This window comes from Balaenoptera ricei, chromosome X (genome assembly GCF_028023285.1).
Source record: "Balaenoptera ricei isolate mBalRic1 chromosome X, mBalRic1.hap2, whole genome shotgun sequence".
NCBI classification, from domain to species: Eukaryota; Metazoa; Chordata; class Mammalia; order Artiodactyla; family Balaenopteridae; genus Balaenoptera; species Balaenoptera ricei.
In genome coordinates, this window is record NC_082660.1 from 18,164,385 (window position 1) to 18,191,838 (window position 27,454).

Consider the following 27,454-nt stretch of genomic DNA (forward strand, 5'->3'; position numbering starts at 1 on the left):
CCCATTAAACTATTAGCTCCATGAAGGAAGAGACCATGTCTGTTTCTGCTTACCTTTTATTCATACTCCCTAGAATAATAGCTAGATCATAACTAGGCATTTGATAAATATTTGTTCAATAAATAATTGAAAGTTGGTATCAGGAATTGGAAAAGCACTTGGGAGGGATCCTAATATTGGGGACAGGAAGGGAGATATTCCTAGCTCAGCAAGCTAGTTGGTCAGAGGAAAATCATATAGAGGTCTGTGCTATGGTGGAAGTATAAGGAACAGTTATTGATTTAGGAACCTGATTTAAATCTGAAGAAATCAAGAGTATTAAGGGAAGCCTGGGGGCTGAGAGAAACCAAGATTAGATGTCTCTCCAGAAGTAAAGTTGCATCAACAAGATTTGCCCTTTTCAATGGCATGACTCAGGGTTGTCCCCACATCAACACTGCGCAACCCCCCCAACACACACACACATACACACACACACACATACACACACACACACACACACACACACACACACAGCTGCCCATGGACATGTCCTCCCTGGAGAAAGAAGTCTCTCCCAGCACTCAAAGATGACTGATTAATCCTTTGTGCTACTATTCCTTCAACATTTATCTGGATGGCATTTGGATACAAAATTCATTTCCCCCCTTGGTATAGCTAATGTACAGTTTTTTATAAAATTCAAAATCCACACATTGCTGAAACTTTGTGGCATGTCTTCACATTCAACAATATTTTTTAGACATTAAATGAAAATAGTAAAAAAAATGATAGCAGCTGTATTAAATCCCATCGTGATTAGGCTAAATATTTTTTCACGATGAATTAGCTTGGTTGAGATATATTGAGGAGTTCCATGTAAGATTCACTGAATTTAGTAAATCATTGCCTTTGATGGTTTCTTTGTAGTCAACGAAAAGAAAAATTGTGTTTCTGTTAGAGAAATCTGATTACACAGGGACATAGCATTAGTAATCAGATATAAAATAGTAACTTACAGGTGTGGCTTTCATAAACCCATATGCCTCCCCAAATGCTTAAGTCTAATTAAAATTCGAAAGTAGCAGATTTAGGCTAAGATTAATTTGTTAGTTAACTTGTACTTTTTTATATATACATAATGTAAAATTTACCATTTTTATCATTAACATTTTTTAAATTATAGGGTACACATGACATCAAATTTACTATCTTAGCCATATTTAAATGTACATTTCAGTGATGTTAATGTTTATTCACATTGTTATGCTACCATCACTACTGTCTATCCACAGAACTCTTCATCTTGCAAAACTGTACCCATTAAACACTAACTCCTTCTCTCAGCCCCTGGCAACCATCATTCTACTTTCTGTCTTTATGAATTCCACTACTCTAGGTACCTCATATAAGTGGAATTATATAGTATTTGTCCTTTTGTGACTGGTTTATTTCACTTAGCATAATGTCCTCAGTGGTCATCCATGTTGTAGCATGTGTCAGTATTTCCTTCCTTTTTTAAAATTAATTTTTAAATTTTTAAATTTTTTTTGGCCATGCCAAAAAAAAGATCCCGCAACATGCGGGATCTTAGTTCCCCGACCACGGATTGAACCCGCGCCCCCTGCATTGGAAGCACAGAGTCTTAACCACTGCACTGCCAGGGAAGTCCCATTTTCCTTCCTTTTTTTTAAGACTGAAAAATATTCTGTTGTTTGTTCATCTCTTGATGGACACTTGTGGTGCTTCCACCTTTTGACTATTATGAATAATGCTGCTATGAACATGGGTATACAGATATCTTTTTGAGACCTTGCTTTCAATTCTTTTGGATATATATCCAGAAGTGGCATTGTTGGATCATATGGTAGTTCTTTTTTTCATTTTTTGAGTAACTATTGTACTGTTTTCCATAGAGGTTGCACCATTTTACATTCCCATCAGCGGTGTACAAGGGTTCCAGTTTATCCACATCCTTGCCAACACTTGTACTTTGTATTTTGTTTGTTTGTTTTGTTTTTTTGGATCATAGCCATCCTAATGGGTGTGAGGTGGTATCTCATTATGATTTTGACTCGCATTTCCCTAGTGATTAGTGATTTTGAACATCTTTTAATGTGCTTATTGGGCGTCTATGTATATATCTTCTTTGGAGAAATGTCTTTTAAGCCTTTTGCTATTCTTTAATCAAGTTGTTCTTTTGTTGTTGAGTTACAGGGGAGTTCTTTTTCTATTTTGGATATTAATCCCTTGCCAGATTTGTGATTTGCAAATATTTTCTCCCATTCCGTTGGTTGCCTTTTCACTCTTGTTTATAGTGTCCTTTAATGGACAAAAGTTTTTAATTTTGATGAAGTCCAATTTATTTGTTTTTTCTTTTGTTGCCTGTGACTTGTACTTTTTTAAGTTAAAATCTGTAAACATGCTTTTCGAGATAAGAAGTCTGACAGTAGGAGTTTTTCATTTTCAGTTGTCATTAAATGAATATATAGTATGTATCCCAAAACATTTTAGGCACCTGTTGACAAACTATCAATTTTCTGAAGATGATTCAACTCCAACTCACCTATTCATTTTTTTACCATTTTAAAAGAGAAACTCTGCTAGCTATTTTCTCCTTAGAATTAGAAGTTCTGTTGAGAAGTTGTAACATCTTTAAAGCCAGTAAATATAAATATTTTTCTGTCTTCATGATAATCAGTTACTATTTGGTGTACAATACAATATAATTTTTGGAAAAATGTATTTCAACATTGCTGTAAGAGACTCCAGCTGGAACCTGTAGTTGTATTTATTGAAGGGGTTTATTGAAGGTGGTATTCATTACATCACACAAGGATTTCTTCCAGTGGGAAATCTTTTTTTGGCTTTAGTATCAGGAATAGACGGACTTCCCTGAGAAATTGGCTTGCTTTTATCTAATGAATATTTTTAACTGTGTACCTGATCTTGTTTTCCTCTTTATTAGCTTCTAGACAATTTACAGGCAGTGTTCTAGCTCCTCCCACATTTTAGCAAGTCTAATATTTTTCATTGGTATGAAATTTTTGTATTACCATTATTTCTGGCTCCCATTTTATGACTAATCATATTGTCCCTCAACCTTATTTTTCTCATCTACTTTTAATTTGTGTTATCCTGCTGAATTGTGTGTGTGTGTGTGTGTGTGTGTGTGTGTAAACGACATACTTAAACCCCTTTTGATACAAAGTAAAATTTAAATAAATGGATTTTAAAACAATGTCTTTAAAGTTTTAAATGGAAAATGGAAAAAATATTTTTGGCGTAATGTCTTTCTGGTATGGTACAGACGATCACTTTGGTAACAATCCCAATTCCTTCTAATTTAGCATAGGCTTTAAAGGTAGAGATTTGTTGTCAGATGGACTTGGTTTTAGACTTAACCTTACTATTTATTAAGCTGTGGGATCCAGGGCATGATCTCTAAATCTCAATTTTCTTATCTGTAAAATCAAGATAATGATATGTAATTCATAAGATTGTCCTACAGATAAATGAGAAAATGTTTGTGAAGTCCTTAAAACAGTGCTTGGCACACAGCACAAAAAATAAATGGAAGGTATTACTGTTAATCAGTATCAACTCTTCCATTTGGAAATAATGGAAAACTATTGCCAGCTTAGCATTTTCTAAAAGAAATTAGGACAGAGTAAATGAGAACAGACCCAGAAGAAAAGTGACCTTCTATTTTATTTGGTTTTCTTGGGAATCCTTGTGAAAAGAAATCATATACTATTTGTAGTAGAGGAACTGCTTGTTTGTAGAAGGAGGGTGACTGAAGGATGACATTGAAGAATATAACGAAGAGGAGTTCTCAAGTCAGCATGTATTGTATTGGTTTCAGTGATATCTAAAAACTTGGCAGTGTTTCTCCTTTCATTCATTTGAATGCAGCTTCAGATCAAATGGCAACCAGGTACCCTACGCTGTTCGATTCATCAGAGTATACTTACATGGAATTCATTCCTTGGTAGTTTTAAATAATTTTTTCATGTACTTCTGGAAGAATATGATTTTATTAGCCACTGTCCTATGTTATCCTTTCTTCATTTTAATAACCGTATGTTTCTGTCTAGCTCTATTTACCTCTTTCTTTTTGCAAGCATACAGATTATTGTTGAGGTCTGTTTTTCTCAATCTTGAAATGGTCTGATGTAGTCAAAACAGACTGGACTTCAGAATCCTCTGGGACTAGGTTTTAATCCTTGCTTTGCTGGTCAGTTACTGTGTACACTTAGGGAGTTACCTAATCTTGCAAATGGATAAATGGTAACATTATTCACCTTTAGGTCCTTTCACCATATATTCTTTAGTTCTTGCATGTCTAAAATTGGTATAACAATAGCCCCTTTGCCCAGCAAGTTACCTCCTTATCAACTCTCCATCCTCGCCAGTACCATATACTCTCCGAAAGGAATATTCTGTATGCAAGGCCTCTACTTTCTCACCCTTCAACTCCATGCTCTGTCTGGTTTCTGTTTTTACTATTATGATATTCTGGTTAAAGTCCCTGATAATCTCCTTATTGTCAAATTCACAGTGGGCTTTGAATTCTGGCCACCTGACCCAGAGTTTTCTTTTTTTTAATAAATTTATTTATTTATTTATTTTTGGCTGCGTCGGCTTCGTTGCTGTGCGCAGGCTTTCTCTAGTTGCGGCGAGCGGGGGCTACTCTTCGTTGTGGTGTGCAGGCTTCTCATTGCAGTGGCTTCTCTTGTTGTGGAGCACGGGCTCTAGGCGCCTGGGCTTCAGTAGTTGTGGCACGTGTGACCCAGAGTTTTCTCTTACCACAGTCCTGTAACTGCTAGTCTTGAAACATTTTTTTTTCTTGCGTTCACCTTCATGACACCACACTTTTCTCATTTTTTACCATTCCTCTCTGGCTGTACTTCTTCATGGTTTTTTTTACCTTTACATTTAGTTTTGTTCTAAATCTTCATTTCACTCTATTCATTTTCCCTAGTTAACCAATTTTCTACCTATATACCAATGACTTTCAAATATATATCTCCAGAGCAGACCTTTATTTCTGACTGACTACTTAGCATTGCTACCTGGCTGTCTCAAAGGAACTGTAATCCCAACACGTCCAGAAGAGAGCCAGCTACTGTAAGTGGCTTCTCCTTTGGTGTTTCCATTGTCTGTGAAAAATGTCACCATTTATCCATTTCTGTAATCCAGAAATGTAGACATCATCTTACCTCTTGTGGCCTGCTCTACCTCACACATCCAATCCAGCACTAAGTCCTGCACATTTTATCTTCTTTCCAATCTGTCTCTTCCTTTCTTGCCATCATCCTAGGACAAATTACTAACATTTCATACTTAGATTATTTCAAATGTCACCCAACCTGCCTCCCTCTTGGCAGCCTCCAATTCATTTATCATACTACAGCTGCAGTAATGTTCACAAAACACAAAACACCTTTAATGCTACCTGTTTCAGACCCTTCAGTACCTTCTCATTGCTCTTAGAGTCATGATCAGGATTCTGAATATGGCCTACAAGACCCTGCATCGTCTTGCTCTGGCCCATCTCTTGAACCCCATGCTGCTCCATTCTCTTCCTCATCTCTGAATTTCAGTCACACAAACCTCTTCCAGTTTTTTTAATATACGTGTTCCTTTTGTAGCACAGCCTTTGCATATGTCTTTCTTTTGCCTACACTGTCCCCTCTCTTCCTCCCCTTTGCCTAGTTAACAGTGTTTAAGCTTATAGATCATAGTACAGTCGTTGATTCCTCAAGGAAGCCATTCCTGACTTCCACCTCAGCCTAGGGTAAGTCTCCATTTTTGTTTCTCACAGTACAGTGTATTTTTTCCCTCATAATAGTTATCGCAGCTTGTATTTATACATCTATTTTGGCAATTAAATGATTAATGTTTGTCTTCAGTATTATACTATAAACTTCATAAAGTCAATAGCCATGTTAGTTTTTGCCTGGCATTGATTCCCAGTGCCTAGCACATAGTAATCACTTCAGTAAATATTGATTAAATGAAGGAATGACTGAATATGTATCAGGTGCCCGCTGTGCTCAGTGTTGTGTGAAGTCAGTGATGCTACCCTTCAGGGCTCTATAATCTATTGGGAGAATAAGACACTAATAAGGAGGTTATAAAAAACAGCATGGCTAATAAGTACCATAGTGTAAAATCCAAAGATATTAAGAGAAGAGGGATCCATCTGATTCGATGATCAAGACCTGACAGGATTTCAGCAACTAAATATGTAGAAGAGGATACTCTGGGTAACTGGGATCCCGTGAAGGAAGCAGTTGAGTTGTTCAAGTTGTCTGCAATGTAGGATATATGAATGTATGAGAGATAATGTTAGAAAGATAGGTTGGGGCCTGAATTTGGAGGTTGAATGCCAGAATAAAAGATGAAAGGCTTAGATGTCCTTAAGCTTCCTTAAATAAACAAACAACAAATGTTTACCTATAAGGTTATAAAATGAAAGACTTACTAATCCCTAGGTTTGCAACTAATTTCTTATGCTGCGTCTCCCTGTGATTCATATTAAAGTTGTTTTCTGTTAATAAAATATTTTTAGTAAGGACTATGAAGACTTGAAAAGAGAAAAACAGTTTCAGTTTTAGCTAACACTGTCTCTGAAACTGCCTATTAATTTGGGGGACTAAGTGTGATCCTTTTAAAATTATTGTATATGAATTCCTAAGTATGTAATAGCTTTAAGCCCCATGACAATAGCAGGCAGTCTTTGTTTATTGAACATGTCTTTAAAATCATTTTAGACTTTGTTTTAAAAATTAAAATATGGAAGTGCAGCATAATTGTATAATTATTAATAAAACTCTAACAGTTTATTTCATCTTTACTTAAGAGCATTTAAAAGTTTGTGTAAGCTGTCTTAAAAATCACTTTGAGAAAAACTGCTTGTCCAGCTGATTTACCATGTCTGAATCAAAAACTTTAAAAATTACAAAATTATGAAACCATTCAAACATTGCTTTGTGTAATGTGCATTTTAAGGTTGCTATCTCAGATTACCATATCTCAGCATTTTAAAATTGAGCAGTTTTAAGCAACTTGATAGCATGTCTGTGGCTTTCTTTGCCCTCTTTAGTTGACCTTGATGTAATAAATCACTGGAGATATTTTAAGTACTTCTTTTGTGAATGTTCTCGTTTGATATGTCGTAACAAAAACCTAATTTTTGTATACTCAAATCTATGTCACGTTCTTTACTGTTTCTGGCTTTGGTTTGATACAGAACCCAGTTTTCTTCTAGTACCTAGTTTTTATTTTTTTAATATTAAATCTTTAGTCTGTCTATTATATGTTTGGCACTGTCTCCTAGTTTCAGTGCTGATGAAGTTTTCTTTCTTACTTTTGCTTTCTTTTGATCGTTTTCTAGGAGAGGGGAGTTTTTTTGTTTTTTGTTTTGTTTTTTTTTTTTGGCTGCGTTGGGTCTTCGTCGCTGCGCATGGGCTTTCTCTAGTTGCGGCGAGCAGGGGCTACTCTTCGTTGCGGTGCGCGGCTTCTCATTGCAGTGGCTTCTCTTGTTGCGGAGCACAGGCTCTAGGAGCGCGGGCTTCAGTAGTTGCAGCATGAGGGCTCAGTAGTTGCGGCATGCGGGCTTAGTTGCTCCGTGGCATGTGGGATCTTCCCAGACCAGGGATTGAACTCCTGTCCCCTGGATTGGCAGGCGGATTTTTACCACTGCGCCACCAGGGAAGTCCCTAGAGGGGAGTTTTAAAGCAGATATTTCTCTGAAATTCCTTTTAAAGTTGCCTGGCATTTAAAACCTGCTCTGGTTTAAAATGAAGAACCAGAAACAGATTGTAAAAAGGCTGAATTGTTTTGCAAAATGGAACAATTGACATATTACCACCCAGTCACCCAGTCAAGATTTGTTTTTTAGTCTCTGTCTTAAAGACAACATTAAGTTTTTCGAGAAAAAAGTTAGGTTTGAGGAGAAGAGTAGAAATGGTGATGATCAGTATAGTGGGGCTTGGCCATTTAAGAAGTCTTCTAAAGACCACAGGCACTGATTGATTTTCTACTGCATCAGTCTGCACACCCTACATCATATACAGCTTCTTAGAGAGAATTCTGTTTATTGTCTCTCAGCTCTGCTAATTAACAGCGTGAAGGAGTCTTTTCAAAGGTAGTTAAATGCATGAATGCACACTGCCCCAAAGTTAGTAGCAGGTACTTAATAAATAGTTGCTGAATGGATTGCTGGAAACATTATTCCCTGGTCTGGGTCTTTTATATCAGACACTACGATAAAATGATATCAGAAGGGAAATTTCTTCAACTAAAATTTTAGTTTAATAGTGTTTTCCAAATGTTATATAGCCTGTAGTTCATTTGTAATTTTTTTAATTTTTAAAATTAGCAGAATAAAATTGACTTTTGGGGCATTACAGTTGTATGAGTTTTAATACGTGTATAGATTTATGTTACCAACACAATTGAGATACAAAACTGTTTCTTCACCCCAGAAAACTCCCTCCATGCTGCTTTATAGTCACAACCTCTTCATTTTCCCAATCCCTGGCAACTACTGATCTGTTTTCTGCTGCAATAGTTTTGCCTTTTTCACTATATAATATAAATTGGATCATTCAGTAACCTCTTTCAGATTGGTCATTTTCACTCAGCATAATACTCTGAGCTCCATCCAAATTATTGTGTATGTCAATAGTTCCTTTTTAATTGCTAAGTGGTATTCCATGGTATGGTTGCTCCACAGTTTGTTATTCTTGTTCACATTATTTCCCATTTGTTAAAGCAGATATTGCGTAATTTTTGTTGGAATTTAGAATTATCTAGTGGCATTAAATGCTTTTGAAGAAAAGTTTTTCTTATTTTTTTTTGGTTGAACAAAATATAAATTTGAATATAGTAAAAAGCAGAGCAAAGAGTAAATACACTTTTACTTACGAAGTAAGAGTGTTGGCCAGCTTATTGCTGAATTAAATCAAGAATTTACATGGCTATATCATCCCAGAACTATATGGGAATTGTTAAAACAAATTTTAACTGCATGGGTTCTAGAGCAAAATCTCATGTTTCTAGAATGCTCCAGGAATTTGATTTATTAGATATGCTAGGTATCTGTTAAGTAGCCTATATATTGTTGTAGTTTGGTCAGTTTTCCACTAATTAGAACACAGTAAAATTCTCTTAGTGCTGAAATGCTACTGAATATAATTTCATCCTTTTTAGATGATTTAGGAGGTACCACAAGATCTTAAATGTGAATTATCTTTTGCTAGATCATTTATCATTTTATACTATCCTATGTATAGAAGAAAAAGATGGTCATATGAGCTTTCTAGCTGTTTATATTATAGAAAATGCTTGTATTGTCTATAGTAGATGTCACAATTAACAAAATAACATCCAGGACCAAAAAAAAAAGTTTTAATAGTTAAAAATTTTTTTAAAGATCTTTGAATTTTAACCTTTTGGCAGGAGGAGTTCTTGAAGTTTTTGAATCAGGAAATGGCTTGATTGAAGAGTGTTTTTAGAGATCTGACTGTGATAGACTGGACAGACTGATGCCGGGGGGAGCAACTGGGAATCAGGGCAGGCTATATACAGCATGAGTAAGCTGGTGACAGTGTCATCAGAAATGAAAGGACAGAGCAAGAGCTATTTTGAATGAATAAATTATGTTCCTCACTAAACGACAAGATAAGGGATTAAATTGGGAAGTCATCATAAATGGCTCTGAGACTGGAAAAATGGTGGTAGAAATAAAGAAATAAGTTGCTTATAGGAAGATTGAGATTGGAAATGGGGCAATTGAATCAAGTGTTACCCATCATTGTCGATCTTAGCAAAAAACAGTGTCAGTGAAACGAGGGGGCCGAAAACTAGATTAAAAGTAAGATATTCTGCCTTGAATTATCATTCATGTATTAGAGTAAGCAAAAGGATATTGGACTGATGCATGTTTGTTTTAATAACTTCCTAACCTTATTTTACAGAAGTGGGACATAGGTCCTCACAAACCTTCATATGTCAATCTTTGTTCTTCACAGTGAATCGTGAGTGGCAATAGAACTCTAAAGAATTTACCTTTTTTTTTTTTTTGCTATAAACATCAGAGAGTGTTCTGTTTTTAGATGAGAGCACGTGTTGTGTATAAAATGATGTAGAAAGTAAAATTTCCTGGAGTAGGGATAGACTCATCCTCTAACATCAGTTTTAAGTGGGTTTTTAAGATTTTGAGTATTAAATGTAATAATTTGTATATTCTACTCTACTTCCGCATTATAATGGATTTATGTATTTATTTTACTCCATCTTCTGTAATATCATTGATTTACTGAAAATTTATACATCCTTAGGATATCTCTCAGATATCATCATCATTTTGTAAATGTTTCATTATTTTTGGAACCTCTTTCTAGAGCTTTGATTATGTTCATTCCTTTCCCTGCAGATGGCAGAAAGCAGTATAATTTACTGAGACAGTCAGAGATATGTCATAGTAATGATTCCAAGCCTTCCTTTTGATTGTTTTAGTGTATAGTTTGTTTAATATTTCAGTTGACAAAAGTGCATGATTGTCTTCAAGGTAAATTTGTGTGGTTTAAAGTATGGATCAACACATTTTCTGTATGTTTTCTTAAGAACAATAGGTAGGAATTTGTACGTGGATGTTATAAATTTTACTTATAATTATTTAGAACATCAACAAAAGAGGGTAAAATTTGGTGGTACCTAAGGAAAGAATTCATACAACATTAAAGCTTAAAATCTTAGGAAAATGGGATGGATAATGATATTTTAAAAACCTGGTATATATTAGTTCTCATTTTATCTACTTAATAAATGTTACAGTGTTGAAGACTAGACACATAATCACTAAAGAACTTCTCCTTCTTGAAAATGGGATAGTTCTACTTTAAATAAAACAATGTATGAGTGAGGGGCGTTTAAATGATCACATATGTGCTGCATAGATCCTAGAATCATGAGGTTCAGACCTTTAGCCCAATTTTGTAATGTATTCATTTTTGTGATTTTTGTAGGCAACTCTTTCTGGACCATATTTTCTCCATACATAGATATGAGGTGTTGCTTTTGACCTTTCAGTCAAAACAACAACTCTAAAATATTATAAGGTCATTGATTACTTATAATTCAGTTGAGAAAAAAATACATATATGGTTCATATGGTTCATAAATACATATATTGACATAAAGTGGCATTATTGTGATTGTATTATAATACCCTAGCTGCATATTTACCATATATTTTACATTTTAAATAGAGGAGCCAAGATACTTCCTATATTATGGGCTAATATACCTTGATAATTAAATTAGGCAGCCATTAATGTGATACAGGATAAGTCTCTCTCTTCCTTATTTCTACCCGGCCAGTTAGTATGTGACTTGGTCTGTAACTTTAATAATGATGCTGTCTTTGATGCTCTAGGAAACCCTTTATCATTCCTTTACATAGAGGAATTGTAAGAAAAATCAACTCAAAATAATAACAGTCTATCTATCTCATATTATTCTGCAGTGTATCAAGACATGAGTGCTTCAAAATGCCATGTACCAAACGTTCTTTTGCCCCTCTAATTTTAGAATTAGCTCTTATTTAAAATGTTCCTTTTTTTCTGAAACTAACACAACATTGTAAATCAACTATACTGCAATAAAATTTTTTAAAAAAAGAAAAAAAGTTCCCTTTTTGCTCTGACCAGGTTATATAGCATAAAATTAAATGTCTATTAATTTATTCAGTTTACACATTGAGCATTAGTCTGTGTCAGTCACTGTGCTATAAGCCCTGGGTTCTCCAAATTCAGAAGACACAGTACCCAACTTCAAGGAATTTCCAGTCTATTTATTGGGCACACAGACATGGGAACAAAGAATTATAATGTGGGCATTGTTGTGATGGAGGTCGGTGGAGTGGTAGATTGGAAAGTGTGGAGGGTGTCTGAAATGAGTCTGTATAGGAAGGCAAGGTCCAGGTCAGGGAGGGCCTTGAACACTATATAAAGTAGTTCAGATTTTGTTCTGTCATAAATATGAGGAAACATTGGACATTTTTTTAACATCTTTATTGGAGTATAATTGCTTTACAATGGTTAGTTTCTGCTTTATAACAAAGTGAATCAGCTATACATATACATATATCCCCATGTCTCCTCCCTCTTGCGTCTCCCTCCCACCCTATCCCACCCCGCTAGGTGGTCACAAAGCACCGAGCTGATCTCCCTGTGCTATGTGGCTGCTTCTCACTAGCTATCTGTTTTACATTTGGTAGTGTGTATATGTCAATGCCTCTCTCTCACTTCACGCCAGCTTACCCTTACCCCTCCCTGTGTCCTCAAGTCCATTCTCTACATCTGTGTCTTTATTCCTGTCCTCCCCCTAGGTTTTTCAGAACCATTTTATTTTTAGATTCCATATATATGTGTTAGCATACTGTATTTGTTTTTCTCTTTCTGACTTACTTCACTCTGTATGACAGACTCTAGGTCCATCTACCTCACTACAAATAACTCAATTTCGTTTCTTTTTATGGCTGAGTAATATTCCATTGTATATATGTGCCACATCTTCTTTATCCATTCATCTGTCGATGGACACTTAGGTTGCTTCCATGTTCTGGCTATTCTAAATAGAACTGCAATGAACATTTTGGTACATGACTCTTTTTGAATTACGGTTTTCTCAGGGTATATGCCCAGTAGTGGGATTGCTGGGTCGAATGGTAGTTCTATTTTTAGTTTTTTAAGGAACCTCCATACTGTTCTCCATAGTGGCTGTATCAATGTACATTCCCACCAACAGTGCAAGAGGGTTCCCTTTACTCCACACCCTGTCCAGCATTTATTGTTTGTAGATTTTTTGATGATGGCCGTTCTGACCAGTGTGAGGTGATACCTCATTGTAGTTTTGATTTGCATTTCTCTAATGATTTAGTGATGTTGTGCATCCTTTCATGTGTTTGTTGGCAATCTGTATATCTTATTTGGAGAAATGTCTATTTAGGTCTTCTGCCCATTTTTGGATTGGGTTGTTTGTTTTTTTTTTTTTTTTTTTTTCACACACACACTGTATTTTATTTTTACAAGAGATAAATCGACTGACACCAAGCATTGTACATGGATGACCACAACAAAAGCAACAATGATTGCAATTACCAAACATGAAACACACTCATACTATGTCATAGTATTGACATTCAGTCCAGTAATCCTCCACTGTAACAGCTCCTTTACTTTGCAGTGAAAATTGATTTGTATATTCTTTGCCTCTGAGTCCTTGTGGAATTTTTTTTTTTTTTTTTTTTTTTTTTTTTTAAATTCAGACAGAAAGTCACAAAAATTATACTCATCCTCATCAGTTCACTCAGTCCCATGTAATTAATTTTTTTTTTCGTCTTGATCTTTTGTTAGCACTTTTATGAGTTCATCAGTTTTTCATTAGAGTTCTGAAAATGCTTATTCATTCAGTTCAGCAGTACAGTCCGTTACCAGAAACCTGGACTTGTCAGAGTCTTTTCCATGTATTTCTTGAAGATGAAACCCTTTTATAGGAACATATTTGCAAAATCATCAGAGTACACCCAGAACTGTCTGTAAATGACAAAAGACTTAACAATGACCACGGTTAAAGATTTGATGACAGTTCATAATAATGCAGTTGACAAGAAAATTAGTTATTTCTGAGATATACATTTTAAAGTAATAACTAGGATTATTACTTATAACATTATACCAGAACATATAAGATTTTTAGAAATTTCATGTAATGTCTGAAACATTTATATTAACATATTTCCATACATATTTCCATACAAGTACAAATATAACATTTTTAGTAATTTCATGTAATGTCTGAAACATTTATATTAACATATTCCCATACATATTTCCATACAAATACAAATATGATTTTTAGAAATTTCATGTAATGTCTAAAACATTTATATTAACATATTTCCATACATATTTCCATACAAATACAAATATAAGATTTTTAGAAATTTCATGTAATGTCTGAAACATTTATATTAACATATTTCCATACAAATAACCCAATGAAAGTTTAGTATTAGTTGTTTTGTTTGTTTTTTTATACTGCAGGTTCTTATTAGGCATCAGTTTTATACACATCAGTGTATACATGTCAATCCCAATCGCCCAATTCAGCACACCACCATCCCCACCCCACCGCAGTTTTCCCCCCTTGGTGTCCATATGTCCATTCTCTACATCTGTGTCTCAACTTCTGCCCTGCAAACTGGCTCATCTGTACCATTTTTCTAGGTTCCGCATACATGCATTAATATACGATATTTGTTTTTCTCTTTCTGACTTACTTCACTCTGTATGACAGTCTCTAGATCCATCCACGTCTCAACAAATGACTCAATTTCGTTCCTTTTTATGGCTGAGTAATATTCCATTGTATATATGTACCACATCTTCTTTATCCATTCGTCTGTTGATGGGCATTTAGGTTGCTTCCATGACCTGGCTATTGTAAATAGTGCTGCAATGAACATTCGGGTGCATGTGTCTTTTTGAATTACGGTTTTCCCTGGGTATATGCCCAGTAGTGGGATTGCTGGGTCATATGGTAATTCTATTTTTAGTTTTTTAAGGAACCTCCATATTGATCTCCATAGTGGCTGTATCAATTTACATTCCCACCAACAGTGCAAGAGGGTTCCCTTTTCACCACACCCTCTCCAGCATTTGTTGTTTGTAGATTTTCTGATGATGCCCATTCTAACAGGAGTGAGGTGATACCTCATTGTAGTTTTGATTTGCATTTCTCTAATAATTAGTGATGTTGAGCATCTTTTCATGTGCTTCGTGGCCATCTGTATGTCTTCTTTGGAGAAATGTCTATTTAGGTCTTCTGCCCATTTTTGGATTGGGGTGTTTGTTTCTTTGATATTGAGCTGAATGAGCTGTTTATATATTTTGGAGATTAATCCTTTGTCCGTTGATTCATTTGCAAATATTTTCTCCCATTCTGAGGGTTGTCTTTTCGTCTTGTTTATGGTTTCCTTTGCTGTGCAAAAGCTTTGAAGTTTCATTAGGTCCCACTTGTTTATTTTTGTTTTTATTTCCATTACTCTAGGAGGTGGATCAAAAAAGATCTTGCTGTGATTTATGTCAAAGAGTGTTCTTCCTATGTTTTCCTCTAAGAGTTTTATAGTGTCCAGTCTTATATTTAGGTCTCTAATCCATTTTGAGTTTATTTTTGTGTATGGTGTTAGGGAGTATTCTAATTTCATTCTTTTACATGTAGCTGTCCAGTTTTCCCAGCACCACTTATTGAAGAGACTGTCTTTTCTCCATTGTATATCTTTGCCTCCTTTGTCATAGATTAGTTGACCATAGGTGCGTGGGTTAATGTCTGGGCTTTCTATCTTGTTCCATTGATCTATGTTTCTGTTTTTGTGCCAGTACCATATTGTCTTGATTACTGTAGCTTTGTAGTATAGTCTGAAGTCAGGGAGTCTGATTCCTCCAGCTCCATTTTTTTGCCTCAAGACTGCTTTGCCTATTCGGGGTCTTTTGTGTCTCCATACAAATTTTAAGATGATTTGTTCTAGCTCAGTAAAAAATGCCATTGGTAATTTGATAGGGATTGCATTGAATCTGTAGATTGCTTTGGGTAGTATACTCATTTTCACAATGTTGATTCTTCCAATCCAAGAACATGGTATATCTCTCCATCTGTTGGTATCATCTTTAATTTCTTTCATCAGTGTCTTATAGTTTTCTGCATACAGGTCTTTTGTCTCCCTAGGTAGGTTTATTCCTAGGTATTTTATTCTTTTTGTTGCAATGGTAAATGGGAGTGTTTCCATAATTTCTCTTTCAGATTTTTCATCATTAGTGTATAGGAATGCAAGAGATTTCTGTGCATTAATTTTGTATCCTGCAACTTTACCATATTCATTAATTAGCTCTAGCAGTTTTCTGGTGGCAGTTTTAGGATTCTCTATGTATAGTATCATGTCATCCGCAAACAGTGACAGTTTTACTTCTTCTTTTCCAATTTGTATTCCTTTTATTTCTTTTTCTTCTCTGATTGCCGTGGCTAGGACTTCCAAAACTATGTTGAATAATAGTGGTGAGAGTGGACATCCTTGTCTTGTTCCTGATCTTAGAGGAAATGCTTTCAGTTTTTCACCATTGAGAATGATGTTTGCTGTGGGTTTGTCATATATGGCCTTTATTATGTTGAGGTAGCTTCCCTCTATGCCCACTTTCTGGAGAGTTTTTATCAGAAATGGGTGTTGAATTTTGTCAAAAGCTTTTTCTGCATCTATTGAGATGATCATATGGTTTTTATTCTTCAATTTGTTAATATGGTGTATCACATTGATTGATTTGCGTATATTGAAGAATCCTTGCATCCCTGGGATAAATCCCACTTGATCGTGGTGTATGATCCTTTTAATGTGTTGTTGGATTCTGTTTGCTAGTATTTTGTTGAGGATTTTTGCATCTATATTCATCAGTGATATTGGTCTGTAATTTTCTTTTTTTGTAGTGTCTTTGTCTGGTTTTGGTATCAGGGTGATGGTGGCCTCATAGAATGAGTTTGGGAGTGTTCCTTCCTCTGCAATTTTTTGGAAGAGTTTGAGAAGGATGGGTGTTAGCTCTTCTCTAAATGTTTGATAGAATTCACCTGTGAAGCCGTCTGGTCCTGGACTTTTGTTTGTTGGAAGATTTTTAATCACAGTTTCAATTTCATTACTTGTGATTGGTCTGTTCATATTTTCTATTTCTTCCTGGTTCAGTCTTGGAAGGTTATACCTTTCTAAGAATTTGTCCATTTCTTCCAGGTTGTCCATTTTATTGGCATAAAGTTGCTTGTAGTAGTCTCTTAGGATGCTTTGTATTTCTGCAGTGTCTGTTGTAACTTCTCCTTTTTCATTTCTGATTTTATTGATTTGAGTCCTCTCCCTCTTTTTCTTGATGAGCCTGGCTAATGGCTTATCAATTTTGTTTATCTTCTCAAAGAACCAACTTTTAGTTTTATTGATCTTTGCTATTGTTTTCTTTGTTTCTATTTCATTTATTTCTGCTCTGATCTTTATGATTTCTTTCCTTCTGCTAACTTTGGGTTTTGTTTGTTCTTCTTTCTCTAGTTTCTTTAAGTGTAAGGTTAGATTGTTTACTTGAGCTTTTTCTTGTTTCTTTAGGTAGGCTTGTATAGCTATAAACTTCCCTCTTAGAACTGCTTTTGCTGCATCCCATAGGTTTTGGGTCGTCGTGTTTTCATTGTCATTTGTCTCTAGGTATTTTTTGATTTCCTCTTTGATTTCTTCAGTGATCTCTTGGTTATTTAGTAACGTATTGTTTAGCCTCCATGTGTTTGTCCTTTTTACGTTTTTTTCCCTGTAATTCATTTCTAATCTCATAGCGTTGTGGTCAGAAAAGATGCTTGATATGATTTCAATTTTCTTAAATTTACTGAGGCTTGATTTGTGACCCAAGATGTGATCTATCTTGGAGAATGTTCCGTGCGCACTTGAGAAGAACGTGTAATCTGCTGTTTTTGGATGGAATGTCCGATATATATCAATTAAATCTATCTGGTCTATTGTGTCATTTAAAGCTTCTGTTTCCTTATTTATTTTCCTTTTGGATGATCTGTCCATTGGTGTAAGTGAGGTGTTAAAGTCCCCCACTATTATTGTGTTACTGTCGATTTCCTCTTTTATAGCTGTTAGCAGTTGCCTTATGTATTGAGGTGCTCCTATGTTGGGTGCATATATATTTATAATTGTTATATCTTCTTCTTGGATTGATCCCTGGATCATTATGTAGTGTCCTTCCTTGTCTCTTGTAACATTCTTTATTTTAAAGTCTATTTTATCTGATATGAGTATAGCTACTCCAGCTTTCTTTTGATTTCCATTTGCATGGAATATCTTTTTCCATCCCCTCACTTTCAGTCTGTATGTGTCCCTAGGTCTAAAGTGGGTCTCTTGTAGAAAGCATATATATGGGTCTTGTTTTTGTATCCATTCAGCCAGTCTATGTCTTTTGGTTGGGGCATTTAATCCATTCACGTTTAAGGTAATAATCGATATGTATGTTCCTATGACCATTTTCTTAATTGTTTTGGGTTTGTTTTTGTAGGTCCTTTTCTTCTCTTGTGTTTCCCACTTAGAGAAGTTCCTTTAGCATTTGTTGTAGAGCTGGTTTGGTGGTGCTGAATTCTCTTAGCTTTTGCTTGTCTGTAAAGCTTTTGATTTCTCCATCAAATCTAAATGAGATCCTTGCTGGGTAGAGTAATCTTGGTTGTAGGTTCTTCCCTTTCATCACTTTAAGTATATCATGCCACTCCCTTCTGGCTTGCAGAGTTTCTGCTGAGAAATCAGCTGTTAACCTTATGGGAGTTCCCTTGTATGTTATTTGTCGTTTTTCCCTTACTGCTTTCAATAATTTTTCTTTGTCTTTAATTTTTGCCACTTTGATTACTATGTGTCTCGGCGTGTTTCTCCTTGGGTTTATCCTGTATGGGACTCTCTGCGCTTCCTGGACTTGGGTGGCTATTTCCTTTCCCATGTTAGGGAAGTTTTCGACTATAATCTCTTCAAATATTTTCTCTGGTCCTTTCTCTCTCTCTTCTCCTTCTGGGACCCCTATAATGCGAATGTTGTTGCGTTTAATGTTGTCCCAGAGGTCTCTTAGGCTGTCTTCATTTCTTTTCATTCTTTTTTCTTTAGTCTGTTCCGCGGCAGTGAATTCCATCATTCTGTCTTCCAGGTCACTTATCCGTTCTTCTGCCTCAGTTATTCTGCTATTGATTCCTTCTAGTGTAGTTTTCATTTCAGTTATTGTATTGGTCATCTCTGTTTGTTTGTTCTTTAATTCTTCTAGGTCTTTGTTAATCATTTCTTGCATCTTCTCAATCTTTGCCTCCATTCTTATTCCAAGGTCCTGGATCATCTTCACTATCATTATTCTGAATTCTTTTTCTGGAAGGTTGCCTATCTCCACTTCATTTAGTTGTTTTTCTGGGGTTTTATCTTGTTCCTTCATCTGCGACATAGCCCTCTGCCTTTTCATCTTCTCTATCTTTCTGTAACTGTGGTTTTTGGTCCACAGGCTGCAGGATTATAGTTTTTCTTGCTTCTGTTGTCTGCCCTCTGGTGGTTGAGGCTATCTAAGAGGCTTGATGGGAGGCTCTGGTGGTGGGTAGAGCTGACTGTTGCTGTGGCGGTCAGAGCTCAGTAAAACCTTAATCCACTTGACTGTTGATGGGTGGGGCTGGGTTCCCTCCCTGTTGCTGTGGCGGTCAGAGCTCAGTAAAACCTTAATCCACTTGACTGTTGATGGGTGGGGCTGGGTTCCCTCCCTGTTGGCTGTTTTGCCTGAGGCAATCCAACACTGGAGCCTACCCGTGCTCTTTGGTGGGGTTAATGGCAGACTCTGGGAGGGCTCACGCCAAGGAGAACTTCCCAGAACCTCTGCTGCCAGTGTCCTTATCCCCACGGTGAAACAGAGCCACCACTCGCCTCTGCAGGAGACCCCCCAACACCAGCAGGTAGGTCTGGTTCAGTCTCCCCCAGGCTCACTGCTCCTTCCCCTGGGTCCTGATGCACACATTACTTTGTGTGTGCCCTCCAAGAGTGGGATCTCTGTTTCCCCCAGTCCCGTCAAAGTCCTGCAATCCAATTCCCACTAGCCTTCAAAGTCTGATTCTCTAGGAATTCCTCCTCCCGTTGCCTGACCCCCAGGTTGGGAAGCCTGACGTGGGGCTCAGAACCTTTACTCCAGTGGGTGGACTTCTGTGGTATAAGTGTTCGCCAGTCTGTGAGTCACCCACCCAGCAGTTATGGGGTTTGGTTTTACTCTGATTGCGCCCCTCCTACCATCTCACTGTGGCTTCTCCTCTGTCCTTGGACGTGGGGTATCCTCCTTGGTGAAGTCCAGGGTCTTCCTGTCAATGATTGTCCAGCAGCCAGTTGTGATTCTGGTGCTCTCGCAAGAGGGAGTGACCTGTTTTTTTGATATTGAGCTGCATGAGCTGCTTGTAAATTTTGAAGATTAATCCTTTGTCAGTTGCTTCATTTGCAAATATTTTCTCCCATTCTGAGGGTTGTCTTTTGGTCTTGTTTATGTTTTCCTTTGCTGTGCAGAAGCTTTTAAGTTTCATTAGGTCCCATTTGTTTATTTTTGTTTTTATTTCCATTTCTCTAGGAGGTGGATCAAAAAGGATCTTGCTGTGTGAACATTTTTGAGATAGAGAATGATATCGGAATTTTTATGTTGGGGAAGATGGAGAGGATAATGACTAGCAGCAGGAAAACTGTAAAACTGTTTTAGGCACACTGTTTGTGGCCTGATTTAGAAAGATGGCAGTGGAGAACGAGAGGAAAGGATATATATATATAAACGATGTTTCGGAGGACCAATTGTTCAGACATGGAGATTGGTTGGATGCAGGGATATAAGGAAGATAGATAAATCTAAAATGGTTCCCATGCATTTAGTCTTTATACTGGGATAGATGGTGGTGCCATTCATTGAGACGGTGAATGCAGCAGAGACTCCTCTGGAGGGGAAAATGAGTTGTGTTGTGGACATGTTACGATGTGTCAATTTGTAGGTCTGGCATTCATGAGAGAGATCTGAAATGAAAGTATGAGGTATTAGATCGCAGTTGAAGACATGGGCATGGATGAGATTGTTCAGTTAGAATGTAAAGAGGAGAGGTAAGGGGGCCAGGAATGGGTCCCTGGAGTGGAGAGCAACAATATTTTAGGACAGTTGGAGAAAACATCCTGAAAGGGTACGGAGAACGAATGGACAGAGAGAACCAGGAAAGAGTGATGTGCATATACCAATGGAGGTGAAAGAAAGGTAGTATAGAGAGACTGCAGGGTAACTCAAGTTACTTCAAGAAAGTTTGAAAAGACAATAAGGACATGTGTGGCCTGGTACTAAACTATCCTATCAGGAACCAGGTGTCTTTTAGGAGTGTCTCTTTTCTTCTCTCAATGGCTACATAATTTCTGTTATGGGACTTTGCTTCCCTTTGCACAATTGTTGTAACCTCGTCTCTGCTTTCTCTACTTGCTTATAATTTCTGCTCTGTCATAATTTCAGCTGGGTCATTGCCCATTATGGCCTTTCGTCTCCCTCCTTGACATATAATCAAGACCTTTTAGATTTTGTGATTGCCTCATTGTCTTGGTATTCCTTACTTAAAAATCTGGAGAGAAGTAATCCTGTTAGTCCTGTTCATCATTTATATCAGGTCATTTCATAGGTGATTGAAGCCACCCAATCTGTAGCCTGGCCAATCACTTATGAAGTGCCCTGAGTAATCTTGAAAAACATATCCACTGTGGATTTCCATTTTTGGATCTGGGTAAATTCCAAATGATGGTGGATTAAGGAGTGCATTATAGGTGAGAAAATAAAGGTGTAAGGGGTTTGGCTCTGAAGGGAGTAACAGACTGGTGGCGAACACAGGATCAAGGAAATCAAGGAAAGGTTTTTGTTTTGTTTTATTTTATTTTTTAAGATGGCAGAGGTTTGAACATAGGAGTCAATAAAAAAGAAATGGTTGAAATAGAGCATTTAATTTTTTAATTGTTGAAGTAGTGTTAAGGTGGCAGAAGATTCCAGAGCAGAGGAAGATTGATTAGCCTTGTATAGAAAGAAAGATACCTCTCCCTCTGAAAGAAGAAAGGAGGAGTGTGGTGCAGATAAATTTGGAAATAGGGGAACCTGTGCATTAGCACATTTTGAGAAACAGGCAACAAAGAGAACTGCTGAGAAGAGAGGTGAAGACTTCCAGTAGTTGCTGAGGAAAATTCAAATAGGAACCTAACAGCTGGGATATGAGGAAGTGATTTTTTTTTCCCCAGTGAAGCCCATATATAGGTTGAGGAAAGGTGGATGATTGAACTAGTCCAGAGCTGAAATGGACTTAACTTGTGACTGGGTAGGAGTTAGTGCTTGTTTTATTATTTTTAAAAATTTGTTTGGTTCAACTGTCTTTTTTTTTTCATTCTGTTCTTCCGTATTTTTCTTTTGCAGGTCTTGATGACTGTTTGCAGCAGTATATTAAGAACTTTGAGAGGGAGAAGATCAGTGGAGACCAGCTGCTGCGCATTACACATCAAGAGCTAGAGGATCTGGGGGTCAGCCGCATCGGCCATCAGGAACTGATCTTGGAAGCGGTTGACCTTCTGTGTGCACTGGTAAGGACATCATAAAACTGGTGGGAAGGGAAACTTTGCTTTTTTTTCCTTTAAAAATTCTTTCCTTAAAATTTTTTTGTCTCTTCTCCTTCAAGCAGAAAAAAAAAAAATCCCCTAATTATCAGCCAACTGGTTGTGGTGATATTTTCCTCCTTCATTGAATTTGATGTACTATGCAGTACCAAATTACAAATTAAAGGGGCTTATTAACTCAATTGGTGACATTTTATTTAGGTACTTGAAAAACTAAGAGCTCACCAAGGGAGTTTTCACAGAAGCATTTGGGATGTACGATTGCATACAATCAGTTATAAAGTTCATTTCCTTCTAAAAGTTTTGCTTTAGTATCCCAAATATTAAGTAATCCTATTTTAGAAAAACCATCCTTAACATAGTTAAATTATTTTAGTGTTCTTTGTGTATACATCAATGAAAATTGAATATTGTACATTATATGTCTACTTTTGTGTGTTAAAATAGCAGTGCCTAGTCAGACAAGAGAAATCAATGTGAAAAGAATCCTGCAAGATTCTGATAGTACATTAGATATTCTGAGAGGAACATAGACTTTTTTTCCCCATGTTAGGTAAGATGACAGTAACATATGCCTGGGGCTAGAGCTACAGTGAAAAAGAACATGAGTCTTATAATAATATGGGACTGAAATTTGACTCAGTCAATTACTGACATTTGTGGGCAAGTCATTTCACCACAGCCTTAGTTCTTTTTTAAAAAATAGAGATAATATCAACTACCTCTTGGTATTGGTGTGAAAAGCAAAGGAGATAGTGTTTGAATAGCACCTAATTCTGTGCCTGGCACACAGTAGGCATTCACTAAGTAGTCACTATTATTAAAATGATGATAATTAATAATAAATGTGTAGATAATTAAACGTAATTCAAGAATCAGTACAGTCAGCACTATGTGTGTCAGATGTAAGATCTAGTTCCTGCCATCTTGAAAAGCCTGGTGGGGGAAGAGTGACATATAAATAATCACAATATTATAGTATAATTACTAAAATAAAAGTATGAGCTGAGTATTAGGGGCACAGAAGTTTTGACTAAGATAAATGGGTTCATATTGCAAAAGAGGTGATCTTTAACAGCCTAGTGGAGGACGAGCATGTGTCCTAAGAGGTGGAGGGACAGAGGGAAGGAATTTCCAGGTAGATAAAACAGCACATACACAGGCACACAGAATAAGGAGCATGCCTGGTGTGTATGAAAAATGATAAGCTATTTTCCCACCCAAAATAAGTGGGAAATAGTGGCCTAAAATTAGGCTTTAAAGATAGAATAGGGCCAGACTGTAAAGTACCTTAATATCCTGATAAGAGATTAGTACTTCTTCATCTGGGCACTGGAGGACTATGCAAGAATGATCAAATACTTGCTTTAAAAAGGTAACTGATGGTAGTGAGAAGGGTGGAGTGGACTGGGCATAGAGTGAAGACAGGGGAACAATTAGAAGATGTTTAAAATAATCTACTTAGGCTATGATTAGGGCTCAAACTAAGGATGTGCAACAGGAATAGAGAAGATCTGGTGACTAGGAGTGGTGAGTGAGATAAAGGAAGTTGAGGAACATTCCATCTTATTAGCTGCAGAGATAGAGTAGAAGATCTTCCAATAATGAAGATAGGCAATAGCAGCAAGAATAAATTTAGGTGGGAATATAAATTGAGTTTTGGATTTGTTGAATTTGAGGCATCTCTGGGTTATCCAGAAAGAAATACTCATCAGACAATTGAATTTATGAATTTAAAGCTGAGAAGTGGCTGAAGATAGAGATTTGGGAGTCTCAAGTATATAGGGATTGACTCCATAGATAGATCACCCAGGAAGGGCCTGTAGAATATAAAGAACAAAGGACACAACTTGACACTCCAGCTGGGAAGGAAGAAAGGTAGCCTGCAGAGGAGATTTATGGAGTAGTCAGAGAAGCGTGAAGACAACTATGAAAGAGTTGTCACAAAAGCAATGAGAACTGTTATTTTCATTAAGGAACACCAATAATGTCATCAAATTTCACTAAAAGCCAATAGAATAAGCAAGGGAAAAAGACCTGATTGAAAATAGTTTTTAAAGAATCTGAAACCAGATTGGTTGAATAGTACCTCCCACTTACACATTTCAGTCTTACCTTAATTGTCCTTTCCTCAGAGATATTCCCTGATCACTCCCTCACCCTGGCCTGGTCTAAAATTGCCCCCCCACTGTTCCTCTCTTTCTTAACCCTCATCTCATTTCGTAATTATATATTTATGTGTGTATTTATTAGTTTAATGTCTGTTTCTTCTGCTAGACTACAAGCTATGTGGGAAAAGTGACATTGCTTATTGAACACCTAGTGTGTAGCACAAATGCCTGGCAATAGTAGATGCTGAATAAACATTTTTTGAAAGTGGTGATGAAAGAGACTTGACATATTTTTCACATGATAATTTGGGGACCTTCTTGTTTCCTTATTCCTGAGATAAGAGAAATTAATTCAGACCAGAGCATGCACTTGCACTCTCCCTTATCTGAATCAGATTGCAGAAATCATGCCTGAAATAAAAGCTAGTACTCAGGGTAAGGTAAGAGTCCACAGTGTTTTTGCATACTGGTCTCCAAATCTGAGTCAGAATGGCTATGAAGGTACAATATAAGTGGCTTGGAGATGGGTATCTGACCTAGCAGTCCCCTATTTGCCACATCTTCTGTAATAGTAAAGTTGAGTGTGTCACAGCTTGAAGTCTAGAGTGTATGTGTCATAAGCAGGGCTTCTCTTAGGTGAACCACTCACATGCTGAGCTCCACTCTGCCGCTTTGAAGAAGGAAATAAGATTGGTGATTACGGTACTACCTACAGATAGTCTAGACCTGTAGGCTTTGGAGTTTGGCCTGGGATAAGCTCTGCTGACCTAGACTTACTTAAAAGGATGGTATCAGAGATACAGACCACTGCCATGCAGTTCTGGGTTTAAGCACCATAGTGTTGCATCATTTTCTTGGGAAAAAAATAAATCAAAACATTAAATTCATTCTTTCTACGTTTATTCCCCAAGGAGGTCAAATATTAAACTTCCTTTTCACTGCTTCCTAATGGCTATACATCAACATGTTAAAAGTGCACATATCTTACAGTTTATGCACCAGATGTTTTCCAGTGAATATAAAGCAAATTTCTGAGCAGTGAATTCTGATTTACTTCTACATGCCATTATAAAATCAGGAGGTGACATCCCTCTTCAGCAAGCTGAGTTGATTGCATCAGGAGTTGTGCTGTTGGCAATGGGGAACTATGTTTTGTCTCTTCAAAACTGTAATGTCTCTACTGACTCTTCTACTTTTTCCTACATCTACTGTATTTATTTCTTCTTTTAACTTATATATTCATGCTCATACAGTGCTACCACAGGGAATACAAAGATTAAAAAGGCACAGTCTGTGCTCTTAAGATGTATACAGTCCATTTTAGAGACTATTTTTTATTTCATTACTCATGAACCATCTAATACATGCTTTAGGAAGGATGTGGATGGACTGGTAAGGGAAAAGGAGACAATTATTTTTGCCAAACAGATAAACTTATTCCACATTAAAGATTAATGGATGAGTGTCTGTTATATATTTTTACTCTACCTGTCTATATAGAAAGAGTTTGAGTGAAAATTAACTGTAGATATTATACTCTGTCTTTAATACTCCATATTTTAAAACACTGATGTTAATTGTGAAAATTTCTGATCAGAAACTGAGAAAACTCTCATTGATTTTAAAGTGTTATCTAATAATTAAACTTACACCTTTAAAAAAAATGTATACAGTCCAGTAAAGACAGTCATTAAAAGATAATATAGATTTTTTTAAAAAATCCCAGGGGAGTGCAGAAGGAGATGATGAACACTACTGAGGGATCCAGGAAGTGTAAATGGGATTTGCATTGGGACTTGCAGGATGCGTAGATGTTTGCCAGATAAAAAAGTTGGAGAAAAGTTATCTAGGCAGAAAAAATATGTGTAAAGACAGAATTGTGAAAGAGTATGCAGTGATCAGAGAAAAATAAGAATTTTGATTTAGCTGCTGCAGAGTGGGAAGTGATGGGAAGAACGTCAGCTTACACTTTGTATCACATTATAATTCTTTGCTTAGGTTTTTTGGTCCTTGATATGCTTTCTGCCTAGTGATTAGCAAATAGAGGATATTAAATTATTGTTATCTTACTGAATGAAGTTCTCTGCCTTTCTCCAGAGAACTGTAATTTTATTCTCTTGCCGACACAGCCTCAGACTCTGAAGTTTCTGTTCCTAAAATAAGGAAGACACAGAAAAATTACCAAATTCCTTTGTTTTTTTTGAGCAATGGAATATTTTCATCTGCCTTGTCTTGAAATTAGTCCTGATGGGGAATAAATGTTATGGCAGCTGTTGAAAATCAAAGGTTTATTTAGTAACTTGTTCATTCATGCAACATATATTTATTAAGCACCAACTATACTGTTTGTACCATATTATCCGAGAAAGAAATAAGCTTTTCATGATTTGGAGTTATATTAACTCTTTCAAGCTGTTATGCTATCATTTGGTGTGCTTCAATAGAGAGCACCTTGTATTAACTAAAATAGTAAAGCATAAATAAAATACATATAGTTTAATGTATACCCCTTAATTTATGTTTTGACAATGCACCTTTTATTGAGAAGTACAAGTGAATCATTTATGACAGGATAAGAACAGTTTTCATTTCATTCTTCATATACTTTTCATGTAATAGGTATTTTGCAGGAAAAATTTGATGCCTGCCATTGCTAGGATTTGTTTCTTTGCAACATAATTGCTTGGTTCATTCATCTTAAAATAATTCATTTCTAAAAAAAATTCATTAAAGCAATCTTTTTAGGACTCACACATATTTACAAAGCAAAGTATTATAAAACCTAAACACCTGCTGCATGATGCATTCAAATTAAGAGCTCTGAATAAAATAGCATTGACATTGTAAAATACATGGTGCCAATATTTCCAGTTAAGTGTTTAGTGAGAATTTGCCACTAGTGAGGGTATAACCAACTCGATTTTCTAAAATGTTGTTTCTTTCTTTCATGTGCTTTTGCATGCGTATAACTGAGAGAAGAACAGTAGAAACTTAGCACCAGTTCCTTACGATTAGACTGCCTATGTTGAATCAGTGTGGAGTCACACCTGGTTCCTGGCATGAATGTTACTGGCCACGTAGGTAACATAGGATAAAGAAAATC

At 36.4% G+C, this 27,454-nt stretch overlaps 1 protein-coding gene across 4 annotated transcripts in view; it reads left to right on the top strand.

Annotated features, from left to right (window-relative positions):
• Window positions 1-27,454, top strand: part of CNKSR2 (connector enhancer of kinase suppressor of Ras 2) — a 263,595-nt gene that overhangs the window by 37,149 nt on the left and 198,992 nt on the right. For all 4 annotated transcript variants that reach the window (XM_059911674.1, XM_059911675.1, XM_059911672.1 and 1 more), the window contains exon 2: window positions 22,044-22,207. In XM_059911674.1, the coding sequence (XP_059767657.1) occupies window positions 22,044-22,207 (164 nt within the window). The remainder of the gene's footprint in view (window positions 1-22,043; window positions 22,208-27,454) is intronic.